Below are 23115 nucleotides of genomic sequence, written 5' to 3'. Positions count from 1 at the left end.
TGAGGCCAAAACAAATGGAAGACTCCTAACTTTTCCGCGAAAATACCGGGTTTTCCCCAATTTGTATCAACGGAGTCTGGCAAAAATAGAAAGACAATTAATGCAGCAACTATACAACGTCAGGCTAGGTATATAGCTAGCGTACGATGTTCGTACGTTACCGATGTTTACCAGCTAGGCCTACAAAACTAAGCCTAGCTAGGCTAGGCCTAAGACCGTCCACGAGAGGTCGATCACCGCGAGCTACTTAGGTAGTGCATTGTTTCTCACTTTTTATCATAATTTACCATAAAACGTACATTTAAGACAAGGAATGACATGGTTTAATGTTTTTAAAGTGATATATATGTATTATTTTCCAAAAAACGTCCAAAATTGCAGGTAAGGGGTCTTTAACATTGCCATCACATGATTTAATTTCTAATTTATTAGGTAATTTCATTTTCTTCTTACCTCTTCCTAAAATATCATTAATAATTTCCCATATTTTATTTGTATTACCACACTTTTCTTCAAATTGATCTGAGTAATATTTCTGTTTTGCTGTTCTTAAGGTGTTTGTAAGACAATTTCGATATCGTTTATACTTTGCTAACATATCTACATTGTAATTACTTTTTATTACCTTTGAAAATAACCTATGTTTATGCTTAATTGATTTTTTTATACTAGAATTAATCCATGGTTTCTTTAGTTTCTTTCTTGGGTTAACAGTTTTTAAAACTATTGGTGCATGTTTATTACAAACTTCTAGAAATAACCTTTTAAACTCTGTGTAAGCAGAATTTACCTCTTGACTATCAAATACTTCAGACCAATTTACATTCATAAGATCATGTTGGAAGTGTTGGATATTAAACTTGGAAAATTTTCTAAATTTGATTTGATCAGTCTGTTGGAAGTAGTCATTAAAGTTCTCCAACATACAAAAAGTAGCCAAATGGTCTGATATATCTAATTCTATGGTTCCTGAAGTTAAAAATCTAGAATGAATATTTGTATATACATGATCAATTGTTGTTCTTGAACTACTGGTTATTCGTGTATATACATTAATAAGTTGTATAAAGTTTAAGCAAGACAAGCTATTTTTTAGACTTAAAGCATCTGCAGCATTTAAATTACTTGCATTAATATTAAAATCCCCAATTAATATGCATTCAGTACCTTGTTGTTTAATATTTGCAAGTGACAATTCTAGGCTTTCAATAAATTCCTCAACGTTTGTATTTGGTTGCCTATATAAAACTCCAACTATGAGGGATTTATTTTGACCAACATCTATTTCCAGCCATAAAGACTCAGAATGATGTACATTATAATCAATAGCCGTATAATTAATTGAATCATGTATGTACGCTCCTACTCCACCTCCTCTTTGATTAATACAACATTTAGTTTCCAACGAGTAATTATTCATTTTAAACAAATCCTTGTTTGTAACTTGCCACACTTCCGACAAGGCTATAATTTTAAATTTACTTTGAACCAATTCCTCATAAAATAATTTAAATTCTTCAAAGTTCTTGTTAAGCGATCTAATATTAATGTGAGATACTGAAAACACTGATTGAGATTTATTATCAAAAAAATTACAAAATTCAGATGACGAATATGTCTTACAGCTATTATGTAATTGATAATCTAGATTTTGGTTAGCCATTAAAACCATATAAATAAATATTTAAGTACAGAAAAACTATTAGCATTATTATACAATTTTACCAATATCATCTTCACTATTAATAACAATCAACATTGAACCCTGTTGTTTGCGTACATAGATGTGCCCATTGTATGTCCACAAATACTTATAGTTCTTTGTCTTCCTTATATCGTTTATTTTTCCCATAAGACTACGTTTCTTTTGAGTTAGTTTTCATTAACATATATGTGGTTTTTACCTGTGTATCCAAGCATATCAGTAGTTGTATTCCTAATCTTTTTCCTGTCATTATATACTTGATCACGCTTCTTTCTGCTGCAAAATTTGACAATTATTGGTCTGTCTGTTCTATCTCGATTACCAATCCTATGTGAAGCCTCGATGTCCTCTTTTTTTATACTAACTGTCGATTTCCTTTAGAACTTTCAGTGCAATATCTTCAGTTTTTTCATTTGCAATTTGTGATATACCTCTTATTTCAATATTCTCTCGTCTGCTATACTGATTCTGTTCTTCCTGCTCTTTCTCTAATTTCTCCACTCTTCTCGTAAGATCTTCGTTATCTTCTTTCAGTTGTTTATTTTCTTGCTCAATGCTTTTCATCTTAACACAGTTTTCTTCAATTAGTTTGTTAAAACATTCCATGGATGATTTGATTTCCCGCATATTTTCTAAGAGACTGGGTATAAACTTGACTTGGTCTTTTATATCAGATAGTTGTTTCAAAACTGCATCTGTTGGAACATCATCTGCCGAGTCTTCATCTCCAACTATTAACACCTCATCCTCTTTCCCTTTTCCTTTAACGGTCTTAGGTCTAGGCATCCTTGTTTGTTGTATAGCCTATTCCCACGTGTACTCTTGCTCACCTCACTCAGCTAGTCACTAGAGTGAACACTGCCTGGCTAGTAGCTTCCGGTTTGTGGCTAGGCCTAGCTTTTGGATAACGTGTTAACATCAGATTCAAACCAAACCAGGTGCTAATTTTACAGAATCCCAACATAAATAAGATATAAATGACACTTAACTACAAATTCTGTTTATAAAATAATTAAAACCGGATAATTTTGGAGCCCTTGAGAGAGCAAAATCCTAAATATCCACATGGTCCAAAACGCCCTCTATCTTGATGCATGATACTTAATATAAGAAATGGCACAATTAATTATACAGCCAAATAGGTACCCCTAATCACTAACTAACACAATAATATCACAGCTTTGCTTTTGCTTGTTGTTATCTGCAGACAATTGGCTTGTCCTATAACTGTTTTTTAATCCAAAAATGCATCTTGTAATTGTATCATAATAACTTACCTTCATTTGGCTTTCTTTTTTACAGTATGCACATCATGTTCGCGATTTGAATTTATTTAAAATTCGATATCAAAATATACAAACATTTTGTTCACATAAATTCTTGGAATTTCCCACCATTTTAAAAAAATGGCTGAAGTTGAGCGAGAAAACATGCGCTCGACACAGTACCGTCTCTTGGAAGCTTAAGTAATGGCCAGTATTGAACACATGGAATTTGATTTTGCGATTTGAATAAAATAAATTTAATTAATCACAAACTGTAAAAATTGATATCAAAATACAAAGCATTGTTCATGTAAGCCGGGGATGTTGTTGTGGTGGAGAATCCCCAGGATTACGTGAACAAAATATTTGTATATTTGATACCAATTTTTAATCTCAAACGGCCAGCTTCCAACCAGCCTTTCTCAAATGCGTTTCAGCGGATTGCCATATAACACGTTTGGATGTCGTTTTGAATAATTTATAAATTGTGCCTTAATCATTTAACGTTGTTTCATATTGATTCTTGAATTTATTTAATTTAGTAAGCAATATTTCTGTTTCTCTTTTTTGATAAACAAGTGCAATAAACTACTTATTAATTAGACAACCTGTGACTGTTTGAGCCTACAGACTGAGTGCATCGGACAGTCAAACTGGCAATTTAAAAAAGCGATTACTAAATTTAAGACAATGCTGTATGGCAGGCTACATCGAACTATTTGGGTCGTTGGAGATGGTTTTTGTTTTAATAGAGGCATTGCTATTGAAGTTGCTACTAAATAATATAGTGTAGTATTATAGACTGAACCACTAATTACTACTTGAACCTAAAATGTTGCTCTTCTTCCTTTTTAGCTTACATACATTTTGCCATTTTGGTGCTTAATATCAGGTAAATGATGGCACCACCTGCAGTTGATTAAATGTATCCGTTAAATGTTTTTGATTTTTAATTTCCAGGGGCATAGACCTATAATCTTTGATAAAACCTTATAGGTGTATTATTTATTCTACTGAACTGAAGTATCTTAACCCCCATCTATCTTGTCTATAGTTTGTTAAAACTCTTCTCAAAATGAATTCACAATGTTCTTCTAGATAGGTTAGTCATCACAACAACATTGTAATCATGATTGTCACACATGTAAAATCAGTATAATTGCAGTATGCCTGTATTCACCGTGTGGATCATTAAGTTCATTCAGCTACTTACTGCTAAAATACAGAACTCATTTCTATTGTACAATTCAAGGAGAGTAGATCTACACAGTTTGTAACATTCTAATCCATTGCTCTTTTGATTTCATATTTTAAGTTACATTAAACAAGAAATATTTCTTACAAAAAACGCCGCTCGACATTTTAAAATTAATCATTGTTCTTTCTTCAGATATATTGAATGATTAATTACAATTGTTGATTATTAATTTGCGATATTCTATTTTCTATATTATATTTACTATGACTAAATAAATATATATTTATGACTACATATATGTAATAAAACGTTTCTTGTGTTTTTATGCAACTTCAAATTTTTATTTGTGATATTAGTCTGGTCAAAAATCACCCTCACCGTGGTATAAGAACTTACCCTAACAAAATTTCATCCGTAGATCCTATGTATATTGGTAATAACATTTATTGATGTTGCGTCTTGAGAAAATTAGACTTTTATACCCAATTTATAACCGCCTCATGTCGTATTATTGTGTACAGCAAATGCGTACGAAGCGTGACTGAAATTACGAGATGCCGTTACCGCCAGTTGAAAAATAGGCCTACAATAACAAAGCTATAAACCTACGACATTAACAGTTTATACAATAATTTAAGTATAGTTTACAATAAATTATATAATAAAATACATAACATATAAAGAAAACCAAAGTATAAACTAAAATATTTACAGATATATGTTTAAAAATGTTCAAATACAATATTCCATATAATAAAGTGCGCCCTCACCCGTCATATTTTTATCGAACAATTTTAACTGTACCTCAATGAATTAAATATAAGATTATAATACGAAACCTGATGCGGTTTGTTAGTTTATTGCCTAATAAAAATTTGAAGTTGCATAAAAACACAAGAAACGTTTTATTACATATATGTAGTCATAAATATATATTTATTTAGTCATAATAAATATAATATAGAAAATAGAATATCGCAAATGAATAATCAACAATTGTAATTAATCATTCAATATATCTGAAGAAAGAACAATGATTAATTTTAAAATGTCGAGCGGCGTTTTTTTAAACGCAAGTGGCAGAATATACTTTTCTAATTTATTTCTAATTTTTATCATGGAAAATAAGGATTTTATATATTTAAACACATTACAACCTCCAGTATACCATCATGATGGATTATCTGCATATTGAATATCTGCTAACACGTAATGATCTCTAATATCTGGTTTTATTCGGGACATTCTCTTTTTTTTTACTTCATTACTTGCGTGAATATCACAATGCATTGCATATTTTGAACTGTCATTCGCGATTATAATCAATGTTAATTAGAGTAAGAATCATTTAAATGACAATCCATTTCGCGTATACGATATATAAAGATGAAATGAATAAAGTCGTCTGAAATATTTTCTCATTTTTGTTAAATTTTCTTTGAATTGTCTATTGACATCCATATCGTATAATGTGTGAGACAATTTCGTGTTTTAGAAAATGTAATCCTCCCCCGAAGATTTTTTATATAAAGTTAGAAGACGTCTGACGGATATAGTATTCTAATTTTCGAGAGAACACTGTGTTATTATTTTACACAGCTATCGTAACCCACCGACCGATGATGACTATCGGGACACAAAACTGATTTTCTCCTGAATAAATAATTCTTAAACAGTTCTTTGTTGAATAAGTCATTTTAAAGTAATTTAAAGCAAAAAATAGTCAAATTGGCTGCCAGTCAATGGGGTTTAGGTTGAACTAAACTAATGTGTTAATTCTCCCAAACCTTTTTAGTAGGCGTGTGCAACGCGACTCTACAGCTAACTATGTCGGTCGGTCAGATGGTCAGTCGGTCGGTTGGTAAACACTAACTCAAATTTTAGCACGCAACTACAGCCATGTATATGGCCTTGTTAAATATTGTTTAAATGCATCAATCTTTTCTTCTGACCAAAATAAACAGTCGTACTCGAATAACGAAAAATATTTGAAAATGCATATAAAACTTTTGTTCTGGACTTTACTTTCTCGTCCCAAATGAGAACTTTCAGGCCGTGGAGGTGAACCCATCATTTATGAGATGCTTTTGTGTATAAAATGTCCAATGATAATTATCATTGTAGGACTACTCTCCACCAAAAAACTTTATATTAGAATGTATTTAATATGTCACGTCTTATAAAAAGGAGAATTGGGTAATACAGTATGTCGTGTTGTCGCGAATCTTACATCACACTTTTATTTAGTGAAATGTGAATGGAAAAACAGGAAAATACTTTAACTTTAGAATACCCAAAATTTTGGGAGATGACTTCGAATTTAAAGAATCTTCATGGATGACGTTTATTGGCTCATAAACTTCACACATCTGGGGAAGCGGTGGGTGGCGGCGGATGAAAGGGAAAAATGAAAAATGTTGATAAGATTCAGATGAATTAAATGATGATTTACAGTCCTTCGTTTAAGTAAAAAGCAGGAGAGCCCTAAAATTGCTCTCCTCGAATTTCCGAGGAGAGCAATTGCTCTCCTAATAAAAAATTCTGGGGGTTTTGAAGAAAATACATCAAAAATGTGTTTTGGCAATGTTTGCATAATGGAAAAAAAACAACTTTTACTACAAAGCTTAGTCTTCAAACACATTTTTTTATTTATATTTATTTTTTTACATTTATTTTATTAAAACAAAGTAAAAAACAGTTATAAATATAACAGTTACTACCTATATTATACAATCAACCAGCGCAGACTTCGCCCTTTAATACAGTCTAGGGCCTATTGACAAATCAAAAATGTAATACACAGTACTAAACATGCATAATAACAAGACAGCAGACAGTGCGATTATATCAGCTGAGTGTTAACAGAATTGATTATGATGATTCAAAATGACGAGTCAGAAGAAATGCTAGTATTGGTCTCCTCACTGTCAAAGTACAGCATGTCCATTAATTCTGGCTCAGAATCGCCGCTGTCGCTAGAATCATTCGATCCTTCTTCCTCTTCACTTGACTAAGACTCATCTCTATTTCTGATTATAGGGACCACGTAGCTTTCCTGTTGTGATAGTTGGAGCTTTCGTCGCTTGGTTTGCATGTAATGATTTAGTGCATAATCAATAATTTCTTCTTTCTCCGTTTTCGACCACAGGCCATCGTTTGCTTTTATTAGGAGAAGGTTCTCCATGGTGTTATGTTGAAGTGACAACCTTCGATCTGAAAGCATTGCTGTGAGCATGCTAAAGCCACGCTCCACAGTGCTATTGCTTACTCCGATGGCCATCACAATTTCAACTAACAGACACACATTTGCATATTCATGTTTCCTGTATTCAAGTACTTTTTGCCACAGTTCTTTAGTCGACATTCCTTGGTAGAAGTTCTTGTAGACAATCTTCAAACTTTTCCACTCTCGCTTGACTTTTGAGTGGTCAAAACCAGCAGCTTCCAAAGTACTTGCAAAATGATCCGAGACCAAACTCATTGATTCCAATTCAGATTCTGAATCTTCTCTCCAGTTGGCTGGATTTAACCAAGAAGTATGTGGATATATACTATGGTTAAATGAAGCAAATCGATCATCAATGCGCTGTGTCAAACCAGTCGCAGAATTTTCTTTGACTGTGTTGGTCTGCAATGGAGCAGCATGTCGCCTCTGTGTCAATTTCATTCTGTTGTACGATACTGAAACAAATTCTCGATTTACCTGTCTTCTCCTCATGTGTCCAGTTTTCGGGAGTTCTCGAGAGATTGTGTGATCATTGCTGCAGGTGAAGCCAGCTGTTGTGACCAAGGTGGATGCATCTTCCCCATCTAGCAAATCTTGTAACCGCATCTTCGTTGTTTCTAGATATGGCATCACCTCAAAAATGTGAATGTCTCCTTTCTCAAATTGAAGAGACAGAGAGGAGACAATTGTTAACATCTCATAATATAGACAAGTTGTTTCAAGGAATTGTGAATCTCTTAAGTGCTTAAGGATACCTTGCAGCTTTGCATTTAATGTACTGTGTTGTTTGTTGGCAATTGAATTCTCAATAGCCTGGGCTAATGGGATCCAGTTATGGAGGAGTATACGGGCTCCCTTCCTCTGGTGACTTACAAAACGTGTCCCATGTACCTTTGGGAATTTATATATCTGAACATCCAACGCTTTCGCTGTTTCCTCGAAATGGCGTTTAAATTTCTCTGAACGTTTCATCAGGTAAAAAATTGTTATCATTAGGTCTTTTATTTGCTGAAATGATTTTTCCTTCATTAACGTGTATTTTACAGCAAGCTCTAGCCTATGTGAGGTACAGTGGATTTTAATGAGCCATGGACGTCCAGCCCTTGCAATTCTTACCAGAAGACCATTATAGATTCCTGTAAGAAAAAAAAAATAAACAAATGTACATAAAATTCTAAATTATTAAATATCATAAATTTTTCATCAGAAGAAAAATAAATTAGGGAACGAAAGTTGCATTATGATTGTTTGTTTTGAGGAGAACAAATATAAAAGTTAAATTTTCTTATAACAACCAACCTGTATTCACAGATTGCTCCATCTGCTGTAGCGGATACCAAAGCTTTGATATACTTGTCTTTGGGGATCTTAATCTTTTCCTGAAGTGCCTCATCAATTGATTTAAAAAGATTCTCTGCTGTACCATCTCCAAAACTATCTATGTCTTCCAATGCAACAACAAAATATACTGGCCCGCCATTCTTTAACAAGCGAACCATTAAAAGCTCCTTCTCATTCCCAGTTTTCCTTGCCTGGGACCCATCACTGAGCACTGAAAATGCATTGCAAGTGGACAAGAGAGAACCAATCTTCTGACGAATAGCATCAGCAATTTCACTTACAAACTCTCTTGCTTTATCGCTGCTTTCTGTGCCTTGAATTAAATTTACTCCATTAGTTTTCTGCACCCTCACAAGGGTCTTAAATGAAGTAAGTGGTAGCCCATCAACAGCTAAGCAGTAAGCAGTTTTCATCAACTTTCTGTATGCATCGTATGCTTGTTTGTGTATTGCATAATCAATACAGGGTTGTGTTCGCTTGATAGCAGTAGATGGACCAGCACCACTGTCCTCTTCACCCGGAGTTAGTAATTTTTGGTAGTCTAGACCAATGCTGTGAGCCTTTAAACGCAAAGCAAACATAACAATGATTATTAATAAAAAGACATTGCGAACAACTAGGGTTAGTTTTTTTTTTCAATAATTTTTTCAATTTTTTTTTATTTATTTATAAAAATTCAGGGGGGTGGGGGGGGTGGTAAAATATTTTTCTATTTAATCAATAAGTCATGTACAGTAATGAATAATTTTAAAGAATATATTTACTTTATTATAATAGTATAGTAATAATAATAAGCATATTATTAACAGCAAGTCAATTAACTGTCTCCAAAACTAATTGTCAAAAATAAAGTATTCCTATCATAATTTTTATCAATTAAATCTTGTGTTTGTCTACTCCGCAGTCGAAAATACAAGCTCCGATTTCTTGTTTTATGTAAACAAAATGTTGCGGCATGAACGGATAACAGTAGCCATGGAAACGAGAACCCTGGACAGCACAGCTTTTATTCACAATCTTCAAATGGTACACCGCCGCATGCTTACCCTGGGCGGCTCCTTGTCGTTCAACGAGATGTGCTAGCGATCAAATGGAGCATGTATTGTAAATCCGAACACCACGAAAAACAGAATTTCACGCTAGATACAATACATCTAAAGTTTATTTCTATTCTTAAATCTTAGCTCATTAAAATTTATTCTAAAACGGAACTTTGTTTAGATTAATTTTATTAAGAAATTAATTTGCCTACAAATTGCTATTTTTTAAAACAAATATAAAACATTATTTTAGGTTAACACAAGTTAAAGCTATAAATAACTTTTGATCGAAAGCACGTGACTTTTTTCCATGTCAGTCACTTTTATTAAAACAACTAGTTCCTATTGGCGCGACCCGTCTGTGAGGCGGGGTTTGGTTGAACCATGGACCTATAATTGAAAACGATAAAGTTCTCGGCTGAGAAAAATGATTATGTAGAACTAATAATCCTTTTGTACGGTTGTCACGTAAAACAATTTGTGATTATACAATTTAAGGATTATTTTATATGATATTATTTATTATTATTTACAAAACAGTTACTAAATATACAAACAACAGTCACTGCGCAAAACCACGAGACAATATTGTAGTCACCGTGGCTATCGCACCACGTGCTTTTTAGTAAACAACATTGGGGCTTAGTTGAACGACGCGGTTCTCGGCCGAGAAAAATAATAAAAAATAGAATAATTGATTTGTACGGTTGTCATGTGAATAAAACAATTTGTAATTACGCAGTTTTTTTGTATATTATTTTCAAATAAATTAAAATTAACAGTAGAAAATATCTAAAATATGTTTATGCAACTCACCTTTGATGATAGGTGTCGTTGAGCAGTATGTTTCGAGATGAATGAGGATCCTTCAGCGTACTTCACAATGTCCTTTAAAGCCTGACCACGGATTCGACCATCTCCCTTTATTTTCTCTATATACTTTATGCAAACTTTGCACCAGATTTTCGTAACCATATCTCTGGCATTTATAATTTTTGTTTCATATCCAAACATTGAAAAATTCCAAGCGTTGAATGTTGATAATTGTATAGGTTTTCCTTTTTCGGCCGCAGCCATGTTGACTCGGTGAACGCGACGGAATAATGACAATAGTCTACTTGTTAATTTCATCTTATTTATTCATTATCTAAATTCAGGATGTTGATTACAGGGTCACAGACGATTTGGTACCATGTTCCAGAAAAATAAAAACAATTAGCAGCCCTGTTATTTTTTCGGCTCTCTTTGATCTTCGTTGTCAGCGGGTAGTTGATAAAGCAGCTTAAAACTTTTCACAAAAATAAACAAAAACATCTGACGTGTTCGCGAGATAAGACAATTCTTTGAATAGACACAGGTGTTACTTCAGAATGTTTTTAAAACGAAGAAATACAACATATTTTGAACAGTTGTTTATTTGAAACAAAAATGTTTTTATAATACTGCATTTAATTGTGTTACTTAGCATATTTATATACAAAAAATATAACATGCATAAAAACAACACTTAACCCGCGCAGTGGTAGCGTAAACATAAAAACAAAATTGATTATCGGAAAAAAAAACACTGTTGCACGTGAAAGTGCATGATGTTGTATTATTAAAAATCAAGAATTGTTAATGTTTGGAATTAGAACAAATCTATCTAGAAAATATTTAAGAACTAATAGCATCCGTTATCCCGTTTACAGTCAGTCTCAACAGAGATTGGTGGTACGACTGCGCAGAGCCACGAGACCTTTGTACACAGTCACACAATGGCTCTATCGTCGCACCACGTGATTTTTTCTCTTGGTTTCTTTGCTCTATGCATCAATGATCTCTTTGGGTTTCTCACGCCTACGCACGTCGTGTGTTCATGATGTTGAGTTTTACACAGTCGGTCCTATTTTAAGCGAAGACGAGACCATGTATAATAATAGGTCTGGCAAACAAACCGCATGTTTTGTTGTTGGTGCTCTATTATAAATGAGTTTTGTATGTTGACTTCGTTCGCGTGTTATTATTGTACAGGCGCGAAACGTAGGTTGTTTTTTTTTATAATGTCCATGATTTAAGGAGCGCGATTAGTTGCTCTCCTTAAATCTTGTTAAGGAGGAGCGCGATCGCGCTCGCGCTCCTTAAAAACGAAGGACTGGATTTAATTTCAAGCTGTCGCACAGAATTCTAGCATGTAGTGTAAAGCTGAAATTATGGAAGATAGTGGAAACTGACCTATGCAAAAAGGTAAAACTGAAATAGAAAATGAAAAACATATGATATTTCTTTGTAAAACAATCCAACCAGTCTGGAGAAAGTTTGATTTAATGATTGTAACGTGTTTCCCTGCAAACGAAACACAGCATCAATTTTCCAGTTGGATAAACATTGTTACAGGGAATACTAACAGCAAACTCATAAATGAACTTATTTCTATTTTCTATTTTTGTATTAATAAGTCATGTTTTACCTATAATAATTTATTAAAGGAAGAAAATGTTTCACAAACAATATGGAACGTATACAAAACGGAACTTTCCAATTTAATCAAATATGAAAACGCATGTAACTTTATCAAAGCTGAACAAAAGTGGGCTAACGTAAAAGAAAAACTGTTAGACTATTTTAGTACGTTTTGATAGTTATAAACATATATCTATGCTCCTCCGTAATACGACGAGGATGAAAAAGATTCGCTATCCAATCGAAGTTGAAAAATACCATAAAAACCCCAGTGGTCTAAAGGTTAAGAAAAATCTGCATATCAAGCAAACTGTTCCGGTTTCGAAGTTTTACATCTAGGTATGAAGCGTCTCACATACACACACAGCCAAAATACTATTTTGGACTTGCACAGTGTATGGACTCTAACCTTACGGTTTTCATTAAATAGATCATTCCATGCTATCCATTCTAAATACCTTATTTTTCAAACTTTTGCATTCTTCTTACTCATCTCATTCATTTTTGTCTTGGTGAAAAGGGAGGGTATTTTATATTCCTCCCCTGAGTTTATAGCCTCTCTACCCGAACACGAACACAAGCTTTATAGAATAATAACAACTGTCAAAAGTACGTTTTTAATCAATTTTTATCGTCTTTTATTGGCATTTTGTTAATTATTTTATATATTTAAATTACTTTTTTTTAAATTTAAAATAACGAATGCAATGTTTTTATTACTTTTAACATTGTAACATTTAAACGAAAGGAAAAAATATGCTTTAAAAATATAATATTTATAACATAAACAAACTCACAAAAGACCAAAAAAAAAAGAAAAAGATTCAGATGAATCCCAAACCAGCCCTTTTGATACGCTTTGGAAAGTGAAAGTACTACAGGTATCATCTTTTGTATACGCGAAATGGATTATCATTAAATGATTGGTTCTTACTCTAATTAAGATTATAATCGCGAATGATAGTTCAAAATATGCAATGTATTGTGATATCCACGCAAGTAATGCTGTGAAAAAAACTAGGAGATCATTAAGCGTCCGATATAATGCACTATAAAGTATAAATAATCCATCATGACAATAGGTATATTAGAGGCTGTAATGTGTTTAAATATATAAAATCCCTTGTTTCCATTATAAAAAAGAGATATAAGTTTGTAAAAATATAATATTCTGCCTCTTTCGTAAAAAAAACAAACTAACAAACCGCATAAACTCAAATTTTGCCGTTGCCATGGAAATACATGTGTGAAATAAAAAATACTTCATATTTGATTTCTCTCAACACATATATAACCATGTGCAAAATTTGAAAGAAATCCATTTTTTTTGAGTCTGCCACTATTTTTGATATTTCTTTGATTCTTACAGACAATGGCTCTTAATTAGTGTAGGTTTTATAGCTTTGTTATTGTATTTTTCAACGGGCGCTAACGACGTCTCGCAATTTCTAGTTACTGTATATTTTAAATGATTATTGTTGGCCGTTTTTCATCTCCTCTGCCCCATGGCTATACTAAATTACAATAATTACCATTTATTGTCTTTATGCTTCCTGTTTATTTGTTTTTTTGTTTGTGTGTGTTTTGTTCTGTCTTTTTGTTCTTCTTTTTTCATTTCACACATTTTTTTACATTTATTGTACCTGGTTTGCCTACCACAAGTGTCAATTTGAAGTAATCCAATTGATGTATAACTTCTAGTGCTCTAGCCTCTTCTTTTTATCATTTTTTACATTTATTGTACCTGGCTTGCCCGCCACAAGTGTCAATTTGGAGTAATCCAATTGATGTATAACTTCTAGTGCTCTAGCCTCTTCTTTTTATCATTTTTTACATTTATTGTACCTGGCTTGCCCGCCACAAGTGTCAATTTGGAGTAATCCAATTGATGTATAACTTCTAGGGCTTTAGCCTCTTCTTTTTAGCAAAGTTTTTTTTTTTTAAGCAGAAGTATATTTATTATTTATTTTAATTTTTTTTTTTTTTCAAATGTTAACGTTTTATTTGAAAGAAGAAGTAATACTGTTACTTGAAATGAAATGAATTTATAAATTACTAATAACTATTAAGAAAACAAATCAAATAGTTTATTCATATCAACGATATTTCAAAATTATTTTACATCTCTTTATAGAGTATGAAAAAAAATATTTACATGTATGTGTTATTATTAACTTCTTTAAATTGTATTAATCTATTAATCAATTTTTCCTGTTGTAATCTTTGTGGTCATTTTTAGATTTTATTTTGCATATGTTTTATGCACACATTATGTTTATGAATAAGCTCTATTACAAAAATGATTTTATTATTATTATTATTATATTATAACTTATATTATCAAGGTTCTATCTTTTATTTTTTAATGAATCCCAAAAGTTTGAGACGTGTCAGTCTGTAAAACTGTGGACAGAGATAAAATCCTTTTTTTTGTATTATAAATAAAGCATGGCCTCCTGAGCTCCATTTGATTCTTTCAAAGTTAAAATAATATATATACTAAAAGGAAAATAATATGTGTTACTAAGTCACATATCCATGGTGATTGTGATGACAGGCCCCGACTCTATACTATACCTGATATTACGATACTATCTGAATTAAATATTCAGCCAGTGTGCAAAAATTTCTGGATACTATTTAAGTTGATTATCAATGACTTAAAAAATTTAGCATTCCTATAATGCTAACGCCTTTTTAATGTTTATATTATATAATGCTTTTTTTTGTTTTGAATGTTTTATATACACATTATTATACATGGATAAAAAGGTTAAAGAATACACAAACAAAGAAAGAAAAGGGAAGAATTACATTGGATAATAACAATTTAAACAGATTATAAAGATGCAATATTTAGAACAACAACAAATATTGCGGATTCATTGAATTGTGTCTTGTTGTGAATGAATGATTTTTGGTCTTTATTTTGAATATTACATTGAGAAAGATATACAACAATTACAAAAAAAGTAGGATTATATTTGACAACAATGATCAAATAGATTATGAAGATTGTAGATTTATGACAACTACTGTATTACATATTACTGATTAACTTGTATTAATCATGTCATTGAATGAATAAACAAAAGTGCTGGTTCAAGCCAGAAAAGAGAAAAAAAGACAGTGCTAGAACCCTGGTGCATTTAACATCGTGTATAAGAGAATGACAAAGTGCATAAAGTATAAAACCATGAAAGAGTATAAGAGCATGATGTCAATACAGAGAAGAGATTAGTGGCTTTCTGTAGTTTGCAACGCCCTTTTCATTAATTGGGTACGTGTGTTAATAGAGCAAACAAGTCATGATATTATTTTATGCTCACAAAACTGAATTCAGAAGAACATCAAACATATATTTCTGAACAAAACTGAAACAAAATGAATTAGTAGTTTCTATAATTATTAAATTGCTTAAAAAAAATAATATGGGATTTACACTACCCATCTGAATATACATACACCTTAATCTGAATACCTTATCCAACATGAATACAGTGTTTAAACAGCGCATAATACTATGCCTTTGTAGATTCATTCCATAACATAGTTTCATTCCATTAAAACTACAATAGTAACATTATCGAACCTATATAACCTACCACTTTTTTTAATAGAATAAACCGAATGCTATCATCTCTTTTTTAAACTATTTAATACACAATAACATCTACCCGTCTATGATAGTGCAGCCTATCAATCACAGCTAAAGACACCCTTGTACACCTTTTTGTGTCTTATTATCCAATGCCTTCCAACACAAGACACAAGAAACCACCTATATTATTCTACTTGAGTTCGCTAGATCATCATATAAAAGTGCATTATGATGGGATCAGATTTTATTTTGTCCTTTATTAATAATTATAATATTGACAACCATTCTGATGTATGTTCATGGTTGTGCAGAGCCATGATAAATACAATTGTCACAGCTTGAATAAGGTGACAGAGAGAAAATTAAATGAAAACCTTTCTCAATAATATTTCTCTGCTCAAATGCTAGATTGTAATGAGTTTTTAATATTAAATGTGTCCATATAATGTATTGTTTGTCAAGTAGGTCTTTTACCACACTAATGTTTAATGTGAAATGGTTAAATGTATTCAGAGTGAGATCTGACAATGTAAATTATCTTAATTAAAATCATTTACATTAAAATCTTTCAATTGTATTTATTTTATATTATATTTATTTTAAGTGCTGTTCTTAAAATACAATTGCAGTCTACCAAATTATGGAGCTACAGTATAAAGCTCAATGAGACTAAACACTGTTAACTTATGATGTACACAGCCTATTTAATACTTAGTTGAAATGCCATTTTAGACATTTTTAACCATTGATTCATTTAGTGCAATTTATAAAACTTCATCAAAAGTTTTACAATGGTCATGTGTTTTGATTATTTATATTATGTATAACATATTAATACCAAAATATATAGATAGTTACAATATAATAGCGGTGAAAAACATCATGTTTGCACAATAAACATTAAAATATGTTTATTTTTGAAAAAAATTATAAATATAGGCCTAAAGAACATTTAACATTCAAAATATTCAATAATGTATATCTTCACTGGGTAAACTTTTTATTATAATCATGATTAAATTAAATAATAACAATATATATATTGAAAAATATTTTTAATTACACCACAATTATTAATGGTCATGCTTCTACTGTGTATTGCTAAAGAGGTTTGTTATAGTTGTATGACATATTATAATCTATTTTTTAGGATGGAAATTCACCACTCTTGATAGCTGCATGCAAAGGTCAAACTGCATGCTGTATGACATTAGTTGATGCTGGTTCTAATGTGAACCAGCAAAACAATGTAAGTTGTATACACAGTATATCTAGTAATTTCATATAATTATGCATGTATTATTGCATCGTATTGTAAATATCACAGTGTACACAATACTGTGAGGATTATACTATTTGCTGCACCTACCCCCTCACCATTTCGCTCCATCACTAGGACAGAATAATCTGCATTTTTTTTACCATATTATTATCCAAGTTGATCAGCTACCACCATTCAATCCTGAATGTTAAATGTTCTTTAGGCCTATATTTGTTATCCTCAAATTAGTGCATTCTATTTGTGTACCACACTCTATGCAAACTTCCTATATCTGTACCTGGCTAGTGCCATGATATTATTGTAGGTATTATTGATTCCACTGTAAATTCACCAACCTATTTATAGAATCTTAAAGCAAAAAGTATATAAAACCATAGAGATATTGAGATAAAACCAAATATTTTATCTTTTGATTCAAAAAGATTTGATGTAAAATAGTTTAAAAAGCTGACAAGAAGCTTTTGTATAGCATTATAATGAATTCTAAGCTGAATCAAACATAAAGTATTATAACTGATATCCAAGTATACCATTTTTATCGTCTGCAATTTGCAAAGTATATTGAAATTTCACTAAAGAACTATGTCCTTTAAATGAAAAGGTTTTTTCTCTCCAGATATCTTGCTAAATAAATATGCTCTTTTTGTATTCAGTAAATATAATCAATCAATATAATCAATCAAATGATAGATAAGTAATGGTAAACATTCAGTAGGTTTTGATTATATCATTTATAAATCATCCATGTTTCGTAAATGAAATTGGAGAGTTTATATTAAAGGGTTGTATGTACAATCAAAATATAATATTCACAGTATTAGTACAGCTTGTGCACTTTGTTTTTTTTTCACTTTTTTCAAGAATGGAGACAATGCTCTGCATATAATTGCTCAAGAAAAGTTAACTTATGAAGAACACAAAAATGCCTTTGTGTTCTTCATAAAGGAAGGACCTATGGACATTAGCAAGAAAAATAAGGTTAGTTTGTTATTAAGTACTGCAATGCAATTATTTTAATAATAAAGTTTAGTTCTATTCTTTTTTTTTAAAAGTTATATAAAATATAACAAATAGAAACAAAAAGGTTTATTATTGTTTGTTGATATAAAGTTTGCGGTACACCATGTATATTAGTTCTGAAAAAAACTGTTGATTTTCTCGACGTTTCGATCAATATGCTTTGATCGTCCTCAGGAGAATTATCATTGAAAATATTACAAGCTATTTTCTTCTTGTCTGACCCTCGAGCAGTCTATTGCCCATCCACCTCCTCACATGTACCTGTATATTTGTTTGATGGAATTAATTACAGAAATATTAAAATTAATATCGTATATATTTATAGTGATTAACATTTCTTTTTTATTTTTCCATTACAGTATTCACATTGTATTGTTAAATTGTAAATCTAAATTGAATTGTTTAAACAGCATGCTTCCATTATTTTTACTTTTAGTCTCATATTTAACTGTATACTGAAGTATATGTTATATAATTAAATACATATAATATAAATAATGAAACTACATAAGTATTTGTTCTATATTTCTTTAAATTATAGTTGTTGACATATCATTTGATATTAAATTTATCTTCTGAGTTGCTCATCATTAACATTTATTTCAGTTGCAGGTTACTTTTGGACTATTAGTAAGCTACATGATTTAGACCAAAAATGATTTATTTTGTTCAAATTCTTTCAGAGCATGTATTTAATTAGTTTAGATCTAATGGCATGTGTGGTTATTATATGGCTTATGAAAATAATGATTTTGGTCAAAAAACCCCATAAATATTTTATTTCAGCTGATTTCACATCATGCTTTGAATTAATGTGTCCGACACCCTGGGAAAAATATCGTGGCAAATGGGTTTAGTGATTTTAATGCATAAAATCACACTGAGTGGAAGTAGATTTAGTCCAGTGGCATATTTTTTAAAGATATTGACAAAAGTAAAGTTATTGACCTTTGAAATATCTAGAATTTGCCTATTATGAAATATATTTATTTAGTCTGTCATAATTTGATTTTTTTTAATGGCCAGGGTTATTTCACATATTAGTATTATTTAGTTTGGCTTATCTTTTGGTTTAGTATGTTCTTGCAAATTATGAAATTAAGCTGAATTTTAATTTTTTTTTTTAAAGAGTAGCTGAGGGATTTATCAGAACTTATGCTTATAACTAGAATTGCTAATATTGTTATTTTAAATCACAAACACTTTGATTGTCAGAATGGAGAGTGTGCATCTGATATCTATAATGAAAATGTGTGCGATAAATACGATGGTGAACAGAAGAAAACAGAAATACTTGCAATTTTGAATGGTAAGTTAAAAAACACATTGTGCTGCAAATAAAAGCATGAACTTCTAAAAATAGAATTAATGATCACTTTTTATCCTGTAGTATTTGTAGTCAGTCATATAGTCAAACAAATTAAAAAATATGATTTATAAAAAAAAAGTAGATTGATTCAAATAGCGGCTCATCTCAACTACTGTTGGTACAGGGTATGTTCAGACTCGCAGCGTTAGGTTTGTTATCTAACACAAGGCGTACGGTACTTCATGGCATGGCAATGTGTAATATGGTTTCAGTTGTGCATTTTATCCTGTTTTCCATTTTTTGCTACTAATTCTGTTATAAATATCTATATGTTGGTCCCAAAGGTAATTTAAAAATATGTTTGTCCTTTATATAATTTCCAATCTGTAATTCTGCACTGAAAAGCTTGATGTACACATTCATTTTACTTGTTTAGGTGGACCTTTACCTTACATCGAAATGACATCGTCAGGTATGAATATTCTTCAATTTCAATGCCCCATATATATATGGGCTATTGTTTCCAATAAAAAAAGGAATAAAAAAATTAATCTTGGTCTATAACATTAGGTATCTTTTTGTTATATTTGCTATGGAGAAGTTTGGTATTCACAATATCTATAAAATAAACTGCTTGTAAAAATGATATGTTAATTTACATTTAAGAAATAAAAAGGAGTTTAGCGTGATTGAACTATTATTTTATTTACATATTATAAAACAACTATAGACAAAGTCAACATTTCATAAAATTACATTTGGGTAATTTAGATCTAGAAATTGAGATGGGTAGATGGAATCAAACTAACAAAATACTAATATTTTAGGATTTATTAGAATATTTTATAAACAGTATAATATATATTTTATTTAGATATTACAAACAAAGAATTAATATACATTGCCAATAACGCCTTCAATAAATGGGAACTAATAGCAGTTAATCTTGGAATGACACAAGAAGATATAAATTCATTTGAACTACTAGATGAAAGCAGCCAACAAAAGACTTATGACATGTTGAACGCATGGCAGGCTAAGGTTACTAAGAAGTCCATGCGTTCAGAACTTGTTGCAGCTCTCAGGAAAGCTGAGGAAAAAGATGTGGCTGATAAAATTGAAAGTAAGTAAATAAAACCGTAAGATAGCCTTCAGAATGACTAAACTTTCTAATTTATAAGGTTCTTAAAGGCTTTGTAACAATATTCTGTGTGTTTATAATAATAAATGAAAAAACTTTTGAATATGCAGAAATGTCTACATCTAAATTTTGGTCGCATTTGTGAGCATCGGCTTATAAGCTTAAGTGTTGGCATATACCTTATTAGTACCACATATTTATCAAACCAATTGTTGCATTTGATGAAAATCAGTCATCTGTTTTTTGTGACGAATTGCTGAAGTATTTTATTCTATATAGAGTATACCTTAATCTTTGTACTCTGCTATTATGACCTTAATTTATTTCAAGTAATGATTGAGGTATTCATAAGACATTCTTAGTGCATATTAAACTGTTCAAATTTTATAGAGTATAATTTCTATCATGTAGTATATAAACAAACAGGAAGTTATACAATATTTATTGTACCTTTTGTTTTTTAAGATGTGCATGTTCCAGAGGAGATATTGGCACGAGGACCTGATGCGGTGAAAGCATTTCAAAATGCACTTAAAGAAGGACAAACAGAGTTTAATCAAGGAAGAACTATTTTTGTAGGACTTGAGAATGTTGGAAAAACTTCTACTATCAATTCTCTTTTAAAAAAAGAGTAAGCATACTTTATATCAATTACAACTATTACATTTAACCACTTGAGCAGTTGTCTATAAATATCGACCTAAAGGTGGCCAAGTCAAAAAAATAGATTTTCTTTAAAATTTGCACAGTGAAAGAGGTTTGGTTGAAACATGCACAGATAAAATTATTTTTGATATCTGTCTTGTTGCCATAGTAACGGCCATTTTAAAAATTACAGCATTTTCTTGTAATTTTTCCGTATGGTTGAAATTTAATTTAACTTTTAATACAAGATGATGAAAGATTTATAAACAAACTGAAAGCAAAAAATTGTTGGTCGGGCATGAGAATGGACCGTACCATTTATTTTCAATAGGGGTGTTTTTACTTGTGGTAAAAAATCCAATTTTGGCCAAAGTTTTGAGCTTCACAACGTCTATGGTAACACTTGAATTGCGTTGTTCTTGATTATATATATTCTATAGACCTTGTGTGAATGGATAAAAAACAAAAAACTTTGGGGAATACATTTTTGTTATACTGATGGTGTCACAAAAGTTTGTATTTTTTCTGATTTCAGGATATGTTATTTGTAAGGTACTAATGGCATAAAATTTGAACTGAATTCAAATTGAATCAAATACATTAATACCGAAATGTAGAGTAGACATTACGCTATACATTGATATAAAGAATTAAATGTTTGAACAAGAAAAAATGTACTTATGGCTATTTTTTATCATACCCTACCCAAAATTGTTTAATAATCTAGAACTTAGTGTTTTGTTAACTTGTGTTCGTACATATTCATAGCTATAAACATGTGCATAACGATGCTTAAATGAATCATAGGCCTATCATATTATATATATATATGAGAATTGTAGATATATTAGTCATATCTTAAAAATAATATTTACATGTTTTAAATGTTCATTATTTAAAGATGTATTGTCCCACTAAAAAAATATGTTTTTACATTTTTTTTGTTGATTATGTCATTTTAATGTCATATAATAGTTATTATCCACTTTGACCAAAACTGGGATTGAAAAAAAAGATTTATCTGAAAAAACTGTAATTTAAAGCAAACAAGTCAAATTTAACCATTTATTTTGTCATTTTAGTGAAAACATGATCAAAGTCTGATGTAATTAACCTTCATTTTTCATGTTTTTGGGGGACAATACATAACCTTATGTCCTTATGTGACGTCATTCATTTTCGAATTACAATCAACTTACATCAAAATAAAGAGACATTGCTTTATACATTGATACCAAAAATTATGAGCAAGGAAAACTGCACTTAAAGATATTTGTGTTCCCTACCCGAAAATTGTCAAAAACTGTCAAAAACTGTGGAAATGGTATAATTAGAAATGCGTTAAAATCCCACCTTCGGTTTTTGTGTTCACTGGATATGGTAGGCATAGGTAGGCATACATATAGATACCCAAAAATGTACTTAGTGTAGACCTCCCATGTACTGTATTTTGTTGCTTGTAACCCGTTTTTCCCTTCACTACTTCAATGCTCAAACATCACTATTGTGATTTTTGTATATTTTTTAAGATCATTTTAATCCAGACCTTTTTATTTGAATTGCCCCGTGTGGGATGATTAAAGAATTTTGAATTGAATTGAATTGAAACTTGTGGCCATGTCAAGAACTTAATCACAAGATGTTGAGGTGTCTCTTGATTTTTGTTAATCTTTCCCTGGCCAACAGAATAGACCACTTTTATTAGTCTAGTGTGCAAGGCTATCAAACAACTTGATAGCATTGGTCTGTGTCCCTTCTTTGAAGTTGTCTTTTCTATAAATATATTGGGTTGGATGGAACAACTCAGTAACCATGTACTTCATCGGAGTGAAAATCTAAATTCTTGAACTATGACCTAATCGGATACTATAAAGGATATTACGTTTATAATTTACAGTCC

At 31.0% G+C, this 23115-nt stretch overlaps 1 protein-coding gene across 1 annotated transcript; it reads left to right on the top strand.

The window, feature by feature from the left end:
- The first annotated feature begins 16894 nt into the window (after nt 1-16894).
- On the top strand, nt 16895-21205 carry LOC144858965 (uncharacterized). The gene is made up of 7 exons (XM_078715130.1): nt 16895-16927; nt 16969-17067; nt 17962-18078; nt 19336-19429; nt 19866-19901; nt 20304-20552; nt 21036-21205. The coding sequence occupies exons 1-7, from the start codon at nt 16895-16897 to the stop codon at nt 21203-21205; spliced, it is 798 nt and encodes a 265-aa protein (XP_078571256.1).
- Nucleotides 21206-23115: the final 1910 nt, after the last annotated feature.

Source organism: Antedon bifida, chromosome 2 (assembly GCF_963402885.1).
Source record: "Antedon bifida chromosome 2, ecAntBifi1.1, whole genome shotgun sequence".
NCBI lineage: Eukaryota > Metazoa > Echinodermata > Crinoidea > Comatulida > Antedonidae > Antedon > Antedon bifida.
Note: the sequence above shows the minus strand (reverse complement) of the source record. Positions and strands in the feature narration are given on the sequence as shown.